At 36.6% G+C, this 23,027-nt stretch overlaps 1 protein-coding gene across 2 annotated transcripts in view; it reads right to left on the bottom strand.

Annotated features, from left to right (window-relative positions):
• Window positions 1-23,027, bottom strand: part of RAD54 (DNA repair/recombination protein) — a 115,507-nt gene that overhangs the window by 52,780 nt on the left and 39,700 nt on the right. Inside the window, exons 2-7 of one of the 2 annotated variants that reach the window (XM_089818419.1) lie at window positions 19,615-19,995; window positions 16,388-16,486; window positions 15,993-16,233; window positions 10,178-10,303; window positions 9,967-10,023; window positions 9,772-9,858 (exon numbers count right to left, since the gene is read on the bottom strand). In XM_089818419.1, the coding sequence (XP_089674545.1) occupies window positions 9,772-9,858; window positions 9,967-10,023; window positions 10,178-10,303; window positions 15,993-16,233; window positions 16,388-16,486; window positions 19,615-19,995 (991 nt within the window). The remainder of the gene's footprint in view (window positions 1-9,771; window positions 9,859-9,966; window positions 10,024-10,177; window positions 10,304-15,992; window positions 16,234-16,387; window positions 16,487-19,614; window positions 19,996-23,027) is intronic. The other variant, XM_089818420.1, reaches the window with a different exon arrangement.

Here is a 23,027-nt window from a genome sequence, read left to right on the forward strand (position 1 = left end):
TTTTGGCAGGAATTGTTTAGGTTGTATGGTACAGATCTTACACCCAACACTAGTTACCATCCGCAAACAAATGGGCAGACGAAGATTGTGAGTAAATGGGTGGAGGGATATTTGAGAAACTATGTGAGTGCACAACAGAGAGCGCGGGTCAGATGGCTGCATATGGGAGAGCATTGTTATAATACCACTTATCATATGTCCATCAAGATGACTCCTTTCATGGCACTATATGGTTATGAAGCAACTAGCTTCATCGTTTTAGTTTTGGGGGACAGCAAAGTGCCCAAAGCCAAAGACTTTTGCAGGATAGTCAGGATATCCTGAGAGTGCTCAGGGAGAACATACAACAAGCTCAGAATCAGCAAAAGTTGTATGCTGATCAGCACAAGCTAGAGAGCAGTTTTGAGGTAGGGGATATGGTTTACTTAAGGCTACAAACATACAGACAGTCATCGCTCAAGAAGAGTGGAACCGAGAAGCTGAAGCCTAGGTTTTATGGCCCCTACAGAGTGATTTGCAGAGTGGGTGATGTCACCTATGAGATTGAGCTTTCGAAGGGCAATCGAGTACATAATGTGTTTCATGTGTCGAGACTTAAGAAAGCCATTGGTCAACGAATTGTGCCTTCTGCAGATTTGCCACCGTTGGATGAGCAGGGTAAGCTTGTGTTGGTCCCTAAAACTATTATGGATACCAAAGAGAGAACTCTTAGGAACAGGGTAGTTAAGGAGTACTTGGTTAAGTGGAGAAACATACCAGAGGAGGATGCTACTTAGGAAAAAAAAGCAAGTATTGCAGCATCTAAAACTGAGATTGCTTGAGGACAAGCAATTTCAAGGGGGGCGGACTGTAATGTCCCTTACTTAATGTGACCATCAAGGTCAATAGATTAGCCTATGATAGGAGCTTCCATAAGCTAATGAAGTGATTAGGGAGCTCATTTGGTAGTATTTTCAGTATTTTTAGTAAGTCAGTGGGAGTCAAGTGATATGGAAATTTCTAGTGTTCGGCTTAGCGGATTTGGTTGAGTTCTTTCTGACGAGCTATCATACATGTTATTCTGAGTTCGACTCTTATATGATTTTAATGCCGAAGTTAATTTACTTTATTATAAAGTGATAATTAAATAAAAGACTTATCAATTAAGAAAGGTGTTTCCCATTTATCCCACATTGCTTATGCAAATGAAGTCGACTTCTTGGAGGACTTTATATTCTCTTGGCTAGAATGAGTTGGGGTATACTTGGATGATATTACTATTATGCTATTGGATTTCTGGGAAATCTAATTGCTGAGCTTGGAGGATGAAATCCCTCTTTACTAGCATTCTCTTCGTTGTTGAATGACACAGTCAGGAGGATTATCGAGTGTTTTCATTCAGGAAACACGATGGGATTTATTGGTGAGTTCGCACATAGTTTAAGAGAGCTCTAAAGTTCAAGTCAGAAGTTCCTTGCAGCCATGAATAGTGTTTTGCTACAATGCGCATGAATAGTGATTTTGCTACAGTGTGCATAAATAGTGTTTTGCTACAATGCGCATGAATAATGATTTTGCTACAGTGTGCGTAAATAGTGTTTTGCTACAGTATGCGAACAGTGTTGCATTGATTTTCTTATTCACTCTCACTAGTTAAAGATTGGGAGGTTGCCATTTCATTTGCAGATCACTACGGCATCTATTTCCAAGTTCCTTCTATCATACTGTTCATTTTAGGCATTGTAATTGTTAAATGCCAATCTGAATATTTGCTGCAGCCTATAAGGCATTTGTATGTAAACATTTCTATTGTAAAATCAATATTTTATCAGCAAATAAGGAGGTCAAAACTTTGCTTATTTATTGTTGTATGTTTGCTAAGTGTTTGTCAAAATGCCATGTTGAAAATAGCACTCTAATTGATAATACTTAGTAGGCTGCAAGTCTCCTCAACAAGAAAAGAAGGGCGGTTATTACAGAGTTCAAAACAAACACTACATATTTCATATTAGATATCATTACAGATTGAAACTCTAAAACATTGATGGTTTGGGGCTGATTTGCAAAAAAAACAAAAATCAGAAATCTATCTACTCTTCAACATTTTGATCATGCATCAAGGTCCTTAGCTATGATGTTCTCTAGACAGCTATCACTCTCAAACTCAAAGTCCTCTAGTGGCAGTAGAGCTAAGGGTGATTCATTAAAGACGTCTGGTTCAATCGCTTCATCAAACACGGCTGCTGAATGAGGGAAAACAATGTTTTTTATTTTGATTTTCACCTTTTCACATACCTTTCGTCAAAGGAGAGGCATGGGAAATGGCCAAAAACCTAGCAGAAGAAGAGGAAATGGCATAAGATGGGATGTGAAGTCTCCAAACGAAAATGAAGTCTCAAGGAGCACAAAAAGTCTCTAAGACGTGTCTTGAGATGGGGCGGGGACACATCTCCAGATTACACACGACTTCAAGCATAAGCCACCATGATATTGTAGCAAAGCAAGAAGTAAAATATCCACTCGAAGGCATAGAAGGGAAAGGGTAAAGAAATAAATCATTGTATGATAAGTGCACCAGCAAAAATTTCACAGAAAAGCACAACCCAAGGAATAAACATATAAACAAATACACAACCTAATCATGAGCTTGAACAACGAAACAAACCTAATGATAAGAGAAGGCATAACGTGTCTGAGAAAGTTGCACACATAGGAATCCAAATATTGCTTTTGCCTAACCCCTAAAAGTTGAATGAAAAGAATTATTATATTATAGCCTATGAAATCCAAAGACACTCATCATTTCTAAGTATCATATCCATGATAAAATTGAGTTGGAGGGAAGATGTAATGAAATCTAAAGAACTCTGATAAAGGCATAATGAAGCTTTATTGTGTCTAAGATTGTTTGTCATACATCAACTGATTTTAGACCTTTCAAGTTCTAGTAAACACTAAAGGAAAATCTAAAAACTAAATATTAGGTAGCAAGAGTCAGGCAAGCTTTGTATTTGACAAATATTTAGTTTTCCTCTAAGCTTGTGAAGGAGGATATGTGTTTACCTTTTGTGTTTGAAGGATCTACATGACAAATTAGCGGCAAATGAAAAGAAGATAAGTGATTAAGATTTGATTGTTTTAGGAATGTACTAATTTCCATCAACAGTTGACTTCATTCTTGAGTCCTGTTGTGAAGTTTTCACACCATCGCCCCATTGCAAATGGGGACCCCTCTTTTTGCTTCGCCAATAGGTTTAGATGGTTTTAGGAGTCATGGGCAGCAGCAATTTCCAAGTCATATTGAGGGTGTGAGATCAAAATTCAGTCAAGTCCTTGACTTTGAGTTTAGTCTTGACAATCACAACAAGGCAAAATATCCCAAGTTCAGGGCGTGCAAGTAAATGGGTGTTAAGCAAAGTCTTGAGAGGGCATTTTGGAGTTGGCGGAAAATCCAAGAAGTTGACTAGAGGAACCCTTTTGTCCCCTCAATCATGAAAATTCTGCTCCTTAGGCAAGACCAATTGGAAATTTATCTTAGGAAAGACTAAGGTTAAGTGAAAGTAAATGAGGTTGTTCCCCTCTCAGCTTGGTATAAAATACAGATTTTAAGTATAGGATGATGATGATTGCATGATGTTGAATGTCATACAAGGGAAAATCCTCCCTCTAACTTGAATTTCACCTTGATGATTAGTCAGGTTGAGAGCAGCACTTAGTTGTCTTAGTTTGGAGAAGTCTATGGCCAGCTGAAACCTGTTGAATTTATGAGCCAGAAATATATAATTGCAGCCAAAGAGATGCAATAATTTTGAATAAAAAGAAAAATCCTTTATTTGAATTGCGAACAAATTACAAGACTTCTGCTCCCTTTCAATGTCTCCAATACTCAATGATCACTCATGATGAGAGATAATAATGAACAACAGAGTATCGCTGCTAAGAAAACCTGATACACAGATACATAAAAATGTAGCACTACTAAACATGCACAAAACATAGGAGCATGATAGCTGCTCATACACAGAGCTGTGAAAATGTTTAAAATACACTTATTATTTTTTAGTTACAGGAAAAATTCTTAACTTTCTCCACATCACTGTATTACACATGTAGTGAACAAAGTTCACTTGCAAACATCCAATACAACCAACATCGATCACAAGTGAATAAGGAACAACGATGACACTAAAAATTAACCAAGCAAATAAAAAGGATGACTGAAGCAATCAGAGAAAAACCAGGAAAACTGATCTCTATTGCAGCTACCAAACATCAACAAAACCAACAATAATCTGAGACGAAGAAAGCAACAAAACCAACGATAATCTGAGACAAAGAAAGCAACAAACACTTAGGTGCAACCAAATTTATCATCTATGAAGAACGTAATCCACTCTGCCAAGAGGATTTTGTCCTCTTCATGTTGAGATTTCTGACCTTCAAGAGTTAGAAATTACAAACTTGCACAAGGTGAGGGCAATAGAGGATCAATCAAGTCAGTTTTAGTGAGGTAAAAGACCAGGTTTGAATTGACGTGATGATTCATCAACAAAGGGTAGAATCTACCCTCTCATGAGGATAAAATCTTCTAAAGACTTAGGATTCTGCCCAGCTGAGAGAAATATCCTCAACCATATCTAATATCCACCTGCAATGAAGTAAGAAATAGTCCTCTCCAAATGGGGTGGTGAGCAAGCAAATAAGTTAGCACCTTTCAGCGAATTTTAGAACAACAAATAGAGGGAATAAGGGAGGCGATAAAATTTGATAGAAAAATTATCCTAAAAAACAAATAGAAAAGTGAACATTAAAAACGCCAAACTTCCTTGACAAGTCGACATGTGGCAGAAAATGATTTAATCCAAACAAATTCTAATTGGCTATAGGCCAAAGATGGCACCCTTCGAATCATGTTCCCTTTTAATTGTTTTCATTTTAACACTAAGGCAGAGTGAATTTGCTTTTGCTGGAGGTCAATGATCTTCCCATCAGCTGCAAGGAAGTGAATTTGTTCATAAGTGGCAACTATGATCAAAGACTTCGAAACACAAAGACACCATTGACTTAATCAAGTTTCAAATGGGTGGGTATGAGGAAGCATCACTTGAGGGTGCCAAGGGTAGTGAATTTGTTCACAAGTGGCAACTATGATCAAAGACTTAGAAACTCAAAGATGCCATTGACTTAATCAAGTTTCAAATGGGTTGGTATGAGGAAGCATCGCCCGAGGGTGGCAAGGATTGCTTTGATCTTTCAAGTTGGCCATCAAATGAAGATGGCACTTGTCATTCAAGTTGGGAACCAAAGGATTAAGAAGGAAATAAGTTACAACAAGGTAGCATGGTCGAGCTTCATGACCAAATGGAGGATTACCTTTCATGCATTACATCACAAGGAAAAGTTGACAAGAAAATCAAGGGATCTATAGAATTCACCCAAAGGAAGGGAAAAGGTAGCAAATGGAGAGAGACATTCAGAAACACTCAAGCAACCAAATGAGAATCATTGTAAGTTTGAAGAATTAACCCTCAATGAATTTTTTGTCGTGTTACAAAGTCAAATTCTTGAAGGTGAATTGCGAGGAATTTCAAGTATTCCTAGAGACGAAGACAGCCAAGTGAATGACTTGTCTCTTGAGCCTAAGGGTTTGGTTTACCTTAAGTTGTTTGACTCAATATCTTAAGTGGCTCTGTTAGTTATTTAGTATGATTTGGGGAGTAAGTTTGTGGTTATGCCTTAAGTTGTTGTTTGTTGTTTAGTTTGAGAGATCTCAATTTGTGAGAAGGGCGAGGTGTTATATCACACTCCAATATTCTTCCCAAAGGATTTGTTTGGTTTAGTTCTTGGGTATCTCTCTGTGAGGTTTTCACGAATCGGAGATTTGATTCCTAATAGTCATATCTTTCAAAAAGAATTTGTCCTAAAATTGGATTGGATCATAGTTGTGTTTTGAGTTTTGGAGTCTTTGATTACAACATTTCACTTGCACTTAATGGTGAATAATGCCACTTGCAGTAACTTGCTCATCTCGAAATGCCTTGGGCAATGACTCAATTTGTAGCTCTTTCGTAGGATCATTCAACAACGCCCAAAGAACTTACCATCTAAACTAGGGTATTCCTCACCATCCCAATCCTCATCCATAGTGTATTATGCCTCATAATTGTTACTTTCTCCCTTATTGATGTAGAGGCTCTTGTGAATTCGAGTTTTCTCTCCTTCAATGCTTTGATCCCTCCAAGGGTATCTACTCCTAGACCTTCCCAAGGTCTCTAAAGACGAGGCTTCATCATCCCAAAATGTCTTCCAACCCAATCTAACTTGCACTTCCCCAAGTTCCTTAGGCTAGGCAAATTCATACACTCACCAATCTCAACTCACAAGGTCTCTACCATGAGGATTACACCTTCTAAGGTGTCATTGGAGTCTTTTTCCATTGCTTATCACTCCTTTGAAATGAATTAGTTTTGAGCTCGCATTAGTTTGACAAGTTTCAACTTGCTTTACTAGTTAGGCCTAAGAGACCTAATAGAACTAGGCCTCCTTTCTTGGTTTTTCAAACTTCTTTCCAAATTCAACTGAACAAGGACTTGACCTATCAACCATTTCTGACACTCATTTGGATAATCTAAACAATTTCGCAGAATTGCATCTAGGTTCTTCCAATAACCCACCCTTCCACAAAACCCTTTTTTCTAGGCTCGTAGGCTTCTTTGAGTAGGGTTAGGGGAACTTGTCTTCAAAATCAACATAGAGCATTCAACCCATCAAACTAACCACTAATCCAAGTCTCCCAGGCATCAAACAACACCAAAACATGAGTTCATCCATTTGTTCAATCCATACAACCCACTTTCTTGGGTGTTCGCTTTGTCCTCTTGGCTCACCAATAAACAATGATCAATCTAGGGCTTCTAAGTAAAAGTAGCAAATCAATCCAAACCATTCTAACTCTACCAAAAATGAGATCTATATAGTGTACCATAACATTCCACCAAGCCATGGGAGTTTTCAACTGTGGAATGTCAAGCAAATCTCCGTTATACAGTCAAAGCCCTGGTTTGTGAGGGTTTAAAACCTACTTGCATGGAAAATCCATCAATGACCATGTAGAGACCTCAAAGAAGTTGCAAAAGAAAGCTAATTCAAAACTCTAACTACCACCAAAGATTTGATCAATCACTAATCAAGTATAGTATGGAAAATGTACGGCCAAACATAGGAAAATCAATAAAACTTGTAGAATGCTTGTTTAGATTACTTGCCAACTGGCCAAATATAGTTTTCCAAGGCTCTTATAAGCTCTTGGGACAATTAGAGTGCGCACCAACTAATTTCCTGACCATAGGTGGCAAATCCTCAAAGTTATCAAAAAGTTGCACAAATTTGTCAAGTTGCAACTTTGCAACTTTTGAGCAACATTGACAATTTTGTTGCAACTCAATCAAAACCTTGCTCTAATGACTCCAACACTTCCCATTGGACATCTAGACATCAAATATGACTTTTGGCATATTCTCACGTGCTTTGACAATCCTTTGACCATGTTGACCCAAGTTGACCTCCTAGTTACACTATGCCAACTTTGGGACTTTTCACAACAAAATTGCCCTCCTTTGGTTCATTCTTACCAGACTTGTTGCCAACAGGATTTATTCCATATTAATATTCAAACACAACAAATTTGAACTTCTTCAAGGTGCTCCTGCACCACTTATCTACTGCATCCTCAAAATCCTTTTCCAAGTTTCTCTTTGACAACATTGGGATGTCCTTGTAGATAATCAAATCTTTTGAATCACACTCTCGCCTAACCATTTCTTATTGCACAGCCTCAGAGATGGAGGCATTTGTAAGATCTTCCTCCAAAGCCTTTAGAGTTTTCTAGATCTGGCTCAAGTCCACCTTATTGTTAGTATTCCAATCCAAAAAGATATCATTATGAGGTGTGGCATTCTTAGTCAACACTTGTCTGGGAAAAGCGGTTATCTTAGGAGTATCAGACTTTAAGATTTCCTCCCTATCTGTATTAAAAGGATCCAGTGAATCCAAGACATTTGCAAAAAGGGGGATCATCTCAAATTTGGTTGGACGAACCAATGAGTGAAGTTTCTGCAAAGGTTTTGTGGTGTGAATCAACCACATCGGTTGTTTCATATTGGAGGACCTCCCCGTGTGGGAGTTTGTTGACCTTTTCATTGCCCTTATAGCACCATTCCATCTATAGATCATCTAGACATCTTAAACGGTCATCCTGCTTCCACAGCATGTGACCTCTATTTTTAACATCCATTGTTTGGATAAAGTCGTGAACTTCTCTCTAGGCCTCCCCTTCCTTTTTAGCAATGAGCTTCTATAAGATTTCACTTTGTATTCCCTTACCTCTTGACTTTATTGGGAATTCTCCAACTTGATGTACACGGCCATTACAAGGCTGACAGGACTTCATCAATTCTTCAACCTCCACAAGTTGTCTCCAGATTCCATCTCTTGTAATGAGTTCGACCATCTCTAATAATGGGTGCACAAATTGCCATAGAATACAAATCCTTGTGTACTTGTTGTAATCTTTTGTTTCAATGGCCTTATCCACTTTCACAATTTTTGCTCCCCCAATGAGTGTCAAACAAATCTCTAGGTTTTTTTAAGGTTAGCCATAGCCTGCTCTATTTTATGAAAAAGACCTTAGCTCATTCACTAAGATAATCCAGTCATTATTTTCAATCAACACCTTAACTACTGTTGAGTGTATAACATTTGGGCTTACCTCACACGGTTGACCAGTAGGACGCTAAGTTTTCGGACGCTAAAACTTTTCTCCGAACTTTTGAAAAGGATGGGTTTTTGCAGTCTCATATTTGCATACCCCCATTGATTTCGTTGTTGCCCAGCATCCAAGCCATTTGCACACTATTTAGCTTCCACATCAGATTTCGCTGTGCTTTGCCATTTTTTGAAAAACAAGCCATTTTCATCTAAGTGCTTGTGGGGATCGTTAGAAACCACCCTTTGCCTTTCAGACCCAGAATGAAAGCGTTTGTTGAAAGGCCATTCCCTGGTTGCTGTCCCACTATATTTCCTACGATCATATCTGTGGAAGCCCCTCCACAAGCATCTCTAGCGCTTTGCCATTTTCTAATAATATTTTAATTTTACTATTATATTAAAATAAATTAAATATTATGTCATCATTTGCATATTTATTTATTTTTGATAGCTTAATAAAATCAATTTAATTGATTGTAACTTTAAAAGTTGGGGACTTACAATATCTACAAGCTGAGGTGGTTTTATTGCAATAAATTTGGTAGCAATCAGGGCAGCAAATTTCACATAAAAACATTCCCCCAAAAGTTACATAGACAGATGTACAGATATAATCAGTTCTTCTCATAAAATAGTGAACCTATTGTACCTAGGAAATTAGGCCACACAAAACTCTACTTGATAGTTCAATTAGTACATTTCACAAATTAGGTGAATATTGCCTGTTTGACGATATTGCTGAGGTGGTTTAATTGCAACAAATTCCCCAAAAATTACAGATACAACATAGCCGGATTTACAGATATAATCAGTTCTTCTCATAAAATAGTAAACCTTTGCACCTAGGAAATTAGGCCACACAAACTTGATAGTTCAATGATTATTTTAACTTTATGACTGTGTACATTTAGACCTCCTATGCCTTTAATTTTATATGGATTATGTGGTAAATGAAATAAATTTGCATGTGCATATGTGCTCATTCTGACTTAAAGCAAGTAGTTCAATAAAGAAGAGTATACTCACTTCATAGTGGCGACGAAATGTCCATGCATTGCCTAAAATGCCAGGGTTTGTGAAATTAACCATGGCGTAAAACTCCTCAAGGTCATTCTGCATACATAAGGATCTAGGAGGACTTAGAAGCGATAACAACAAAAATGAGCCATTATAAATATAATTATGAAACTTTAACATCGCGCTTCAAAGGTAGCAACTTTCCTGCATGGGTGTTCCTGACAGCAAAATTCTCCTACGACATTGCAGACTGGCTAAAGCCTGTTCTATAAACATTACAACACCAGATACATTAAACATTAAAATTTGTAGACAAATACAATCAACATGAAAATTTGTAGACAATATATCTAAGCATTCGTATTCAGTCAATATAGTTTGAACTGTTTCAAGACATCAACCCAAACAAACTTACCCGATTTGTAATTGTACTGTCATTCTTAAGCCTATGAGCTTCATCACAAATGAGAAGACAACAACTACCCTCTTTCTCAAACTTGGATGAATGCATTCGAAATGTCTCGTAAGAAATTATCAGAACCTATAAAAGAAATAAAATCTTAAATCAACCTCTACAGAGAAATTCAATCATCTATTATGACAAGAAAGCAACTTGTTCATATAATTGATCTGCATCAATTGAATATATATACAATGGAAAACACAAAAAACATGTCAAATGTTAGATTTTGAAATATTTAAAAAACCAGGAACATAAAAATGGAAACTAACATAGGTACTTAAATACATCTATTCTATTAAAAAAACAGAATTATGTTATTTACCGCAGAATAGCTCTGCAGTCCACTTCTTGTTGTTAGTATAGCTATGAGATTTTATACCAAGCATATACTCAGTCACAAGGCTTATTTTATTCAAGCAATTTTAATTTGTTATTTTCAATTTGTACTCACAGGCTGCTAGCAGAGTCACACATTTGTTGGATTACTCAGAATTGATTCGACTTTTCATTCCCAAACCCAGCCTGGATTGGTTTCCTATAACTACTCCACATTCTTTAGTCGTAATTGTTAAGGACACCGCAACTCCAGTTTGATATGTTTTGGTTGCTTCTTGCCTCCAATGACCAACAACATAACCTTTAGTTTTATATTTTCATTTATGTCAAATGGCACTGCTTTTAATTTAATTCTATTCAATTTAATAGGGTAAATCCTTTAATTTAAAATTTCAGTTATGAATATAGACAAGATTTGAAATTTACAAAGATATGAAGTTTGATGACAAGAATCACATTGTCACTATTTAACTGTCACATGACATTATAAACAAATTAGTTGAAATTTTATAATGTTGATTTTCATAGTATTAGATTTAAGATCCAAAACTTCTTTTTTTTTTAAAAAAAAAAGAGGGGTAAACGCTTTGACCTGGAGCTATGAACCATTGAGGTCACAAACAGGGGACCTCATCCCCATTAGATTTGAACCTTGATGGCAAGGATAACAACTCAACAACTTAACCATCACAACATGCCACTATTGGCAAGATCCAAAACTTACTTATATTTAAATAATTTCAAATTTATTATTTTGTATAGTGAAAATTGTTGAAATATAGTATCAGTCGGATCTGATTAAGGAAATATTTATATATATATATATATAGAGAGAGAGAGAGAGAGATCAAATTCTGATCAGACACGATAAACTACATAATGATTCATTGCCTTGCCCAGATCAGGCATCTATCCGTGTGCTTTGTCTGATCTAAGATCTCCAAGATTACATAACTGTGATCATACAGATGGTGATCATTATTTATGTATCAATATAGATATTACTCTGAGATCGGGTTTGCATATTATGCGCCCAGAAATGATTACTATGGAAAGTTATATTGCTCTGAGGTTATCAGGCTATTAAACCATAATCATATTGTGTTATCAAGCACCATGCCCATGTAGGGACATGACCCTACGTGGCACATGCCACGTAGAGTCATGTCTCTATGTAAACATGACTTCTCCTTTTCATATTTATATTGATTCGATTGATTGAGAGAAAGCATCAATACAATCCATGTTATTATCTCAAGCATCTGCGATCTCAATATAGGTGTATTCCATTACCATTAACCGTCTCCTGGTTATATATCTGTACTATAGACCGCAGTCTTGCACAGGCATATAATCTTGTTATTAATTATTCTCATACATCTGTTGACAGCACCATTTATTGAAAGAGCATTGATAATCTGCACAATCATCTCAGAGATATATCAGTCACTATCTTACTCAAGTAAAGTCAGATTGTCAAAACAAATATCTGAGAATAAGCAAATAAGAATACTCTACCTAAAGACCTTACATTCCTCAACAAAAATCCTAAATTTATTTTAGTCAAACTTTGAATTCAAATTTTATCTTTACCAACTCAAACACTAACATAAACTTGAGACATAATGTATACTGTAATGTTTTCAAATTTATCATAAAGTAGTTGGATACTCCTGTCTGTCCTTGGGCGCACGTATCCCAATATCCAATTTGGATACATATCTGATACGGCCCAGATACACGTCAGATAGCATACCCATGCCTGCCCAAAAAAACTATGATTTCCTAACTGTGTTGAATACTATGTGATTTTATTTTTATTTTTAAATTGACGTAAATAACCCCAAATTCAATTTTTAAAAACTTTCATTATGCAGTTTTTTTAGATTTTTGTGGGTATAAATAAAACCTACACCAAATGAGAAAGACAACTGAAATGTTTTTCTATTTCAAAGACCCATTTTTGGGGGTTATCTTTCAATACAGCTCTACTTTTTTTAATATTCTGAAGTGTTAACTTAACTTAAGATTATGTAGCATTTATGTGTCTATATTGTTTTTGAAGTAATGAAACTCTCCTCTAATAACTTAGAAAATTGTTTTAAATATAGTGTTGAATATATGTGAATATATTTTTCATTAATGTTGTATCCAACTGTATCCTTATCTGAGGTCTCAAAAAGTGGTCATATCCATATCCGTATTTGTATTTGCATTTGCATGTGTCCACGAAAATTTGTTATGCAGTATTCAAACTTAATATAATATTATTTTATTTTTATAATTTTTATTACTTTAGATTCTTAAAAGTATAACATTTTAGGGAGAAAATTTAGCTCCATGGCCTTCATAGTCACATGTAAACAAACTTGATTCAAAGTGCACATGATGAGTGTGCAAGGGTAAAAAAGAAGAAATCTGAAACAAATTGTTTCTTCCAGTTAATACTTCATTTAATGAAGAATGCAAAAAGACATGGAGAGATTGAAAGAGTCAAAGAAAAATACATCTAAACTTACAAAGAAATTTTAAGAAAGTAAAAACTTGATTTCATGGTCACAACGAAGGCAGAGTTAATCTTCCTTTTTGTCAAAATAATCCCAAGACATTTTTGGAAAAAGCTGCAACCGAGAAAAATGGAAATGGTAAATAATATTACAGCTTCTCAGTAGTTTAATTATGCAAGGCAATTTGGATTCTAAGGTTGACCATCCGATCTACTAAGAATTTCCCCTATGCAAGAGGTTGAGATGGGTATCAAGAAGTTAAGTGTTGGAAAGAGACTGAGTTCATCTTCAAGCAGAGTATCTAAAGTGGGGCATGAATACATTGGCAACTCACATTTCAAAAAATTTCAACATTATTCAGCAAGGGTTTCCTTTAGATTGGACAACTAACCTTTCCATTCCTCTTTCCAAGAGTGGTGACCTTAATAATCCCTCCAATTATAAGACCTTTGTCATAAATCCACAGTTGCATGGCGACGGGGGTACAGGGGTACTTTGTGTACGGGTATGACAATTTTTCAAAATAGGGGACAGGGGTACGGGTACGTCAATTTTTTAATTATAATTTAAATATGTTATAGCAAACCTGAAAATATGAGTCATGACATTGAGTTTTCAAGAACAGTGATATGTTTGCAGATGTGTATGTTATCACTGTTTCAGTTTCAAATTTGCAATATGTTTGAAAGAATATATATGCTTATTGAAAATCAAAAAATTGGAAATCCTATATGTTTTGAATCTCAATGCATAACAGCGAAGGAAGACTTTAAATATGAACAGGAAGATTATAAATCATTTAACAACATATTGTAAATGGTAAATATTAAATTTCTAACCAGAATAGTGATAAAGTTTAGCAGTTTACTCTTCACTGTTAATCAATTGAAAATATTGTATCATAGTTAAAACTCATTACATATTAATTTATGCTTCATAAACAGCAAGCTGTTACACAAACAAAAAACAGCAAGATGAAACTGTTTTGCCCCTGAAAAAATTATCAAGTGCTGACGTGGCATTTTCCCTTGCAGGTTACGTACCCCAGGAAGTACCTGGTACAGGAAACATCTCCCAGTATCCGGTACACGTCCAGTGGTCTGGGTAGGCGTACCCATGCAACTATGCATAAATCCTTTGTTTGCAAAGTTGTTTGGAAGTATGCTAGAAAATAGAATTAGCAAGCAGGCAGATGAAAGAGATCGCAGTATAACCTTAAGGCACATCATTGAAATGGTTTGGGAAAAAAAGAGGAATCATTTCGCTTCCTTGTAGATTTCAAAAAAGCTTTTGACACAGTGCCTAGAGATAAGTTTTGGCACTGGATAAAGAACTTAGGGTACCTACTCATCTTAGAGCGGTCATTCATAGGCTGTATGAGGAGATTAGAATTAGAATCAGAACTTCATCTGGCGTCTCCAGAAGATTTAGGAGTGAAACCGGCATCAAGCAAGACTGCCCCTTGGCCCCTCACTTTTGGTTTATAAATTTGGTAAACCTGAATAGTGGCAGAACTTACAAGGTGGCAGAACTTACAAAACTGATTATTTTCTCTAACAAAAGAAAACATAACCAACATAAGTTTTACTTTGAAGGTAGTACTCTTGAAGAAGTGACAAATTACAAATCCCTTATAATTGACTTCAACAAAAAATTAAGTTGAGAAGGTTGCAGAGAGAATCCTACTTTGGAAGGTCGGAAAGCGTTTTGTGCTTTCCAAAACAGATGTAATGAAGCAGAGCTAAAGGATTGGAAAACTACCCAAACTCTTCTCAACTTGTTAGTGCTTTCAGTTGTATTCTGGTTGTCAATTGTGGGCCAGCAATACCTCTGATTTACAGTGGAAGGAAATTGAGAATTATATTAGGTTAAGTGGGGGCTGCTCCTCTACAGACAATTGTTGTGGTGCAACTCATTAAGATACTTAAAAAGAATAAAGCAAGTGGAAGAGGGCAGACGGCCTAAGGTGGTCTTCAATAACATATTGTACAAAGGAAAGAAGACTTGGATGTGGCAAAACAAAAATTATTTTAGTAAATGGTATATTGACTTGAACATGTGCTCTATGAATGATAAAGAGATAAAGGTCTTATTTTTTGTTGAGTTCCACAAGCACTCTTGAGACAAAAAGCTAAGTAGAAAAACAAGTATTACATTGAAGAGTGTAACACCTCGTAATCATTATCAAAAATGTACATAGGGGCAAATATCTCTTTCAAAGGAAAAATTCTTATTGCTCAGTAAAGAACTAACAAAAATCAACTTTATTGCAAAACCAGAAGTTGAAAAAGACCAAAAGAAGCCTGGGAAATGATAGAGTGAATTTTTTGCATTTCCAAAAAAGTGAAAACAGAAAAGAATTTCATTTTAGAGTGTGATGCCTTCAAGGAAGCAGGGTTAGTTATGTAAATATGTTGATAGCTAACTCTTGGATTGTTTTTCTTTCAAAAAGGGAACAGTTGACCAGTTGAGGTCTCTCGTCATCAAGTTGTATAAGAAAATAGTCGAAACGCAGAAATCAGCTTGTGAGGCAGTCTAATCCATAGGCTATCTTTAGCCTCCTGGATTTTAAATGATTTCTTCCTTTCTTTCTTTCACTTTATTGTTGTCCAAAAAAACACAAACTTAACCTTGCATGTTGTAATGTTACTCTATGAATTAGAGTTTTCATACAAAATATCATGATTCTATATGACAGACCATACTCATGAATAAAGATATGAAGTCGGTTCCCCAGCTTCATGAATTAGCAGAAATATTCAACTGAAACTTTGGCAACTTGTGGTTTTACAGATGCAAGAAAAGAAAAGAACGCCATTTTTTTCCCACTTGAAAGACTTTTGCTACCATGCATGAGAATGTAGCATATGACAAAATTGAAAAAGCAATGCTTGAGAAAATAAGTTAAAAAAGAAAGCTCCTACCTGGTATTGACTACGAGGGTCCAAAAAATTGTTAATTCCTGATAAAACATCTGAACGGCTTGTCTCGCACATTGCAATGACATGGACTCGTCCTTCAAGCCATTTCTTTATTTCTGATTCCCAGTTGCTTACAAGGCTTGTTGGAGTAACAATTATCACTCTTCTGGCCATCGGTTTTCCATCAAAGCCTTGATGGAGCATGGTGTATAAAAGTGTAATTGACTGTAATGTCTTCCCCAAACTGCAAGTTTTTTTATTTTAATGCATTTCAATAAATAAAGTTTGGCAAAGAGCTTACTAGTTTTATATAAAAGGGCACTGTACATCTAATAACTTCTCCTATACATGACAATTGATAAAGCACAAATCAGATAAAGAATAGGCTAGACTTTCACCCCATGTCATCTGCTAGAATGCAGCCAGCATGATTCTTATCAACCCTTGAGAAATCTCGCAAGCCTGCCACGCATTCAAACATAAATTGTACACCTTCCCTGCACTTATAGCAACAGAATTTTGTGAACTTGTCTCTAAACTTCTTAACCAATCAGTAACATGAACTACAATAAAAGAAAGGCTTAACAATTTGACTGCCCAAGAGAGCACCATACCCTCATTCCAATAAGCTTAACGAAATACTGTAGAGCCAACAAGCTACAGCTATCAACATTATACCATACATAGATTAAAATCCATGCAAACATTGATTACAGGAAGACAGGATATCTGTTATGATTTTGATAGCTGCAAGGGATCTCATTCATAGCTGTGTTGATGTTCTATTCATTTCTGGTATCTCAGTTGTGAACTATCCGGAGCTACATCAGATCTTTCAGATAGTATTTACCATGTTTCGGTCCTTTCAAGTAGAGGCTTTGTATTTTTTCTGAAGATGAACCATCTCTTCCTGTAACTGGTATTATAGTGTTATTGTGCTCGACTTCGAGCTGTTTATTCCACTCATATGATACCATCTTCATGTTGCCCGTTTTCTTTCTTTGAGCAGTTACAAGTATTGCTATGTCATGTCCCCTTCTCCGCACTAGTGCTATGGTGCCGGGTTAATCTATCTCCACATCTGGATAGATTAACGGCATCAACAATCAGGATGCTTACCAGTCACACAAGAAATTTATCTTAAGTGCATCATTTATTAAATTAAAAGTTCTTTGATAAAGTTACTTTATGTTTATAAACTTTAAAGTCATTTACTTTATAAAGTGACTTAAGTGACTACAGGACGAAATTGTTGTTTTATCCCACATCTCTTATTCCAATGCTTTTCCCTCACTTCGAGGTTATAAATAAGAGACTTAGCCTTGGGATTTGAACACATGAATTTATGAAATCAATACATTGACATGTTCTGGTTGCTTTAATGTGACTGGTCAGAAACTCTGAGGATGAAATCCCTTGAGTTTAGTTTTCCGAGGAATTTGGATGGCACCCCAATCTTTCCTCTTTAAAGCTATACACAATCCAGGTAGAAATCGGCAAATATGAATGTGATCATAGATGCTCCTAGTTGGAAGTAAGCACAGTCGAGGATACATAGCAGAATATGATTTTGAATGCATTGTTTAATCTCCATTCGAAGGACAGTTAGTTTGCCAGCTAAAGAAATAGTGTTCGGATTTGAGAAGAATATATGAGATTGGGCACATGAATCCTGCCAACGGTTTGGAGGGCAATATACAATCAAGTCAGAACACAGCATCTCAACTACAGGAGGAGCCATTAGCAGCTCTTCTCACCCTCAGTCGGCAACCTTCTTCTCAGTACCGTGGACGCCAATGAAGTGATATCCTTACGGGTCAGTGACTGCAAATATGGGGTGCTGCGGGCTGCATCAGAACTCACAATATCAGACGTTATCCATGGTGGTCAACCCAACTCCACGCTCAGCAGGGAAGTCACAGCTGTGACAGAATAGCCCAGGCCGTCTTACATTCACCGTCCACCAGCTCGGTTTATACCAAAACTGACTTCAGGTTTCTTCTTTTTATCTCTGTCTGATGCATTGTAATAACATTTGGAATAAGTGTTATCAAATCCCAACTCCTCCCAGGTGCCGTACTGCAATGGTATTTTGTTTCCTATTCATTATTAAATCTGATAAATATTGATGTTATAGTACTGGAGTTTCAAGGTTATTCAATTTTATTCAGATTTTGAAACTGGTGATAGTATAGTTAGAATTGCAGTGGCTACACAGTACAAATATCAGAGAATGTACACTAAGTGTTTGACCAAATTCTTTCAGCAAATATTTAAGATTTCTGTCCAGGTTAGTCAGAGTTTATTACATGCTATGTGCTTATTATTCAAAGAAGGGTATGAGGTGACTTGGTGTCATGTCTGAGGTGGCTCCTATTATGTATCATGTGGATTTGCTCGCTTCTCAATGATTGGCAGTTAGGGTAATGAAACATGCTCATTTGTACTCTACAAGGAGGAGTCTATGCGCTTCTTGGTATGAATTGGTTGTATAATCAAAGTATTTTGTTTTGTATTCCCTTGGGTTGGAGATGACACGGCATCAGGACTTCTTGATGTTTGTGGTGGCTCAAATTACAAATGAGGTGTCTTACCTGGTGCCTGGACAATTAACGGCTCATTGTCATGGAATGGTATGGTCTTTCTGTATTCCACTTTAGAATCTATTCTTTCCGACATGGCCAGATTTTTCAATGGGAGGTCTATGGCAGAGATGAGAAGCATGTTCATTCTCAGATTTCCGATCTTTGAGTATGCAGTTGGCATTTTTGAAGCACTCATCAATTTTTTATAATAAGGGATGGTAACTGCCGAAGTCACAAGATGATGTGTCGGGTTTTGTCTTATGGTGATGGAAAGTTGCTAAGGGCAAGAAAAGGGTTGTACATGGATTCAATATATGACCAGCTATATGATCTTTGCACAGCGTATTGAAGGTGATATTTATGATAACAGAGTTCAGCATGTTCTGTGTGTGAAGAGAATTCTACATTAGTCTTTCTGAATTGTTTCAGAGATTCTTGTCTCTTTATTCTGAACTCATCGTGTGGTAAACCCTTGTGAGTGATTTAAGTATCTCACTAAAGGCTTTCATTATATTGTAAAGAACTTCCTTATCTGTAAATGTCTGTTGTGTGATCAGTCTGAGTGAAGAAGACATTCATTTGGCTTAGCTTGTGAAGCATTATTCTTAGTATTCAATAAAAGATCTAATTTTCTGGTGTGGCTGGATTTTTCCCTCAAGTGGAGGCTTTTCCCAGGATAAATATTGTGCAATCTGTTTATTTGTGTTTTGAGTTTTAGTTTGTTGCAATTCTAGGTATTCTGGTCCGAAAATTTAAAATTCTCTACATTACTTTCCACATTGTTGTGTATTTCATGGGTTTAAAAACGTGATGTTGCTATCATTATAAATAGTTAGACAGTGCCATTGCTGCAGCAAATAGTTTTCAGTAAGATTAATAAATTTCTGTCTATTATCTAGTATTTCAATGAGAACAGCTATTTAACATCCAAGAACTACATAGATTCCATGTGAAGTTGCTTCCATAAACAGCAAGGAGTGAGAAAAAATTAATTAAAAAGCAATGCTGGGGTGACATAGGAAAAGGTTCTATATTTGTACCTTTGATGTGGACGAAGAAAACGAGCAAGGATGGGATCCACTATAATTGGATCAGACTCTACTCCAGCATCATCTGTGTATTCTGGATGCCACAAGACAAGAGGCTCAATGCCAGGAGGAAGACATGGCTCCTCCTCCTCAAACTCTTTGGCAGTGAGCTTTGAAACCAATGGCAAATTAGTGATCGGAACCAAGACTGGCTTCTGCCCACCCCATGGGACAAATCTTTTCCGCGCAAAAAGGCGCCGGGTAAGTTCTTCATTCTTGTCAGCCTGACCATTAGGACAGGGAGATTTGAAAGGCTTTCTTGCAATGGCAGCACCATCAGAAACTGAAAGTACTCTAGGAAGTAGTGCTTGCCTTCTCACAACAAGATTACCACTGTTGCGCAATAACAGTCAAGTTCAGAAAGCAAAATTAAAAGAACAGTCCACAATATTCACTTCCATTCTGCATATAAAAAAAGTACTTAGGCTTGCACAATATGCTACTTGTAAGATAAATTCTTGATAATCAATCACTCACAAGAAGCATTTATAATAGGACTACTCTCTAAAATAGATCAAGATCAGGGTCATTTTATAAATTACAATTATATTATAGACAAAAAAATACTGATTTCCAGCACAACTCTGTTGAAGAAATCTTATTTTGTTTTATTGAGCTAGCTGAAATGTATTTGACTGGAAAAATAATTTGTGTTTGCAGATCTCTTAAGTGCCTCAAGATTCACTATATGAAACCTAACTTTGCTTTATTCTGAACTCTGAACCTCCTGAAACAAAATCACCATATATTAGTTTACTCCAATGGACAGCAAGTTATAAATGATCTTTATCAGATAAAAATTTATAATAATCTAACTAGGATATGCACTAACATAGAATAAAAATAGATGTTGAAGAATGTAGTATAGTAGTAGAATTCAAAAGCAATGTATCTTAAAGCTTGGCCCTATCACCGTTCTGCTTTTGGAAAGGATTTGAAAAGGGAAACCAAAAGGTGACAGTGATTAATGGACTTGAAAATGATACACAAGGTAGACAGAGCACTCATTCGAAGAAGCTTAGACTGAGATGTGTTGATGTCAGTTTTGTACCACTGCATTACATATTAGCAATTGAATATTTGATACGAAGTATCAAACACACAATTCCTCTCTTGAAAAGTTAATAGTCATGGGACATGAGAATAACTCCAATGTTCCTTACACTTGTGGATACTAACTCAGTATATCGATGTGATTTGCTGGTAATCACGTAGGCAGGCTTACGTCATTCCTTCAAGGACAACTTGGATTTTGGGATGATGGTAATGGTGATTCGGTACAAGGGCCAGATGATGTTGATGTTGATGGTGATGAAGGGTGAGTGTTCAAATGGCTTATGCTTTCTTAACCTTCTTCTTCAAAACCTCGACTAATCAACTACTCGCTATTATACTCCTACTCCTATGAATGGAAAGATTAGCAAATGGACGGGGATCGAATCTAATGAAAGTTTACCAGCAGCTCCACCCTCATAGATGCAATGATTCAAAGGAAAAAGAACTAGTTTACCACACAAGGCTTACCAACAAGCCGCTAGGATGCTAGTGGCCTAGTTATAGATCCCTATCAAACTTCTACTAATATCACCATACAATTAGCCATCTACTTCTACTCTAGCAACATGAAATGAAATCCTACTTTTAATTGGAGAGATGAGAAGAACCATGCAATACACCAAAATGATCATATATATCCACCATGCAAGCCACAACAATGAATAGAGAACAATTTTGATAGTATTTTGGCAACAATTCTCCAACATAACTCCTTCACAAATGAGAGCAAAATGGCCTTATATAGAGGCTCCAAATTACAATGAATGGCCGAGATTAAAAGGAAAAATCAAGGGCCAAGATTATATCTTACAAACCCTAGTTAGGGTTGCCATTATTCAACCAATTAAATGAAGGCACCAACTTTGTGGGCCAATGAGAAAATTACAATAATTTGTAAACCAATGAGAACATAGGACACTTGGCATGATTTGATTGCATGCACATGAAAGTGCCACCTCACCAACCTTATCTTATAAATCTATTTAATCCTTGAGATAAGGTGAAGCCTTAGATGCTTGAGTTTGTCCTCAAAAACTTTCTCATCACCGTACTTGCTTGTACTTGATGTCATAACCCTGACAAGATGAGGTCTTCATGCACTTGGGGTAATCTTGTCTTGGCCTCGGTGGCTTCCCTGGATGCGAACTTGCAACTTGAGAGCCTTGCTCTTGGCCACTACCTTGAAATCGAACTTAATCCCTCCCATTATCCTTGCCTTCCTGGTCTTCCAACCTTCCCATTTGAATTCAACCAAGCTAGCTTGCACGAATAGCCAAGCCTTGCCTAGCCTCAAATATTTTCAAATCTCTTCTACTAATCCACTCTTTCTTGAAATTGTGGGTCTTCCTGAATCTCAATCTTCAATCAAATTCGCCCTTCACCCGATTTCATTCTTCACCAAAGCTCACACTTCAACCTTTGTCAACTTGCAATCAAATAGAAGGGCTAGGACCCCATGTGGAATGGCTTCTAGTTTTGCACTGCCCTAAGTTGTAATTCTAGATTTTCACTTATAATTCTAGCCCAATCAAATTAGCCCTTACCATTTACAATTTCATCAATAAAGAAGTACATCTAGTTTGCAAATTGCATACCTTGAGCTAAGCCCATGATTCGGCTAAGAAGCACCATGAGATTGCCATATTCTGATTTGAAGTCTGCCACTGTGACTCCTTTCTTTCCTTCGTACAGCCAAGTCTGCTTTTGTAGATCTTTGCCATGGGTAATTGTTCTTCCTTTAGTCTATCCTTTACCTATATCATATTTACTGTACCGACATTGGTATCGAAATTTCACCTCATTTTTTAGAAGAAGGTGGTTTTGGGCATCATATCCTCTTTGTCTTTCTTAGTATTTGTTCCTTTAGGGTTCTTGCTTGCACTAACATCTACCATCCTAAACACTTATTTCTGTCCCTTCGTTCTAAGTGTTATGGACTACCCTTATCGATCTCCAACCTTCTTTCGATCGATGGATTTTACACTTATTTCTACCTTGCCAAATCCTATCACTACACTTATCAATCTCCAATCTTCAACCTAGGGGTGGGCCTACCACTTATTTTTATCTCTTCGTTACCCTAGGATGGACTACACTTATATCTCCCAACTTCAACCTAGGGTGGTCTAGCTTATTTTTGCCTCGCTAAATGCTCTATCATGAATTCTACACTTATCAATCTCTAATCTTCAACCTAGGATGGGATGATGAAGTGGTGGATGATGAATGCAAGAAGAACCAAGAGAAGCAAAACTAGACAAGAACAAAAGAGCGAAATCCGCTTAAAGACCACTTTCAACTCTAAATGA

The sequence above is a fragment of the Cupressus sempervirens genome, chromosome 3, assembly GCF_028749045.1.
Source record: "Cupressus sempervirens isolate cs-2001-9-10 chromosome 3, ASM2874904v1, whole genome shotgun sequence".
NCBI classification, from domain to species: Eukaryota; Viridiplantae; Streptophyta; class Pinopsida; order Cupressales; family Cupressaceae; genus Cupressus; species Cupressus sempervirens.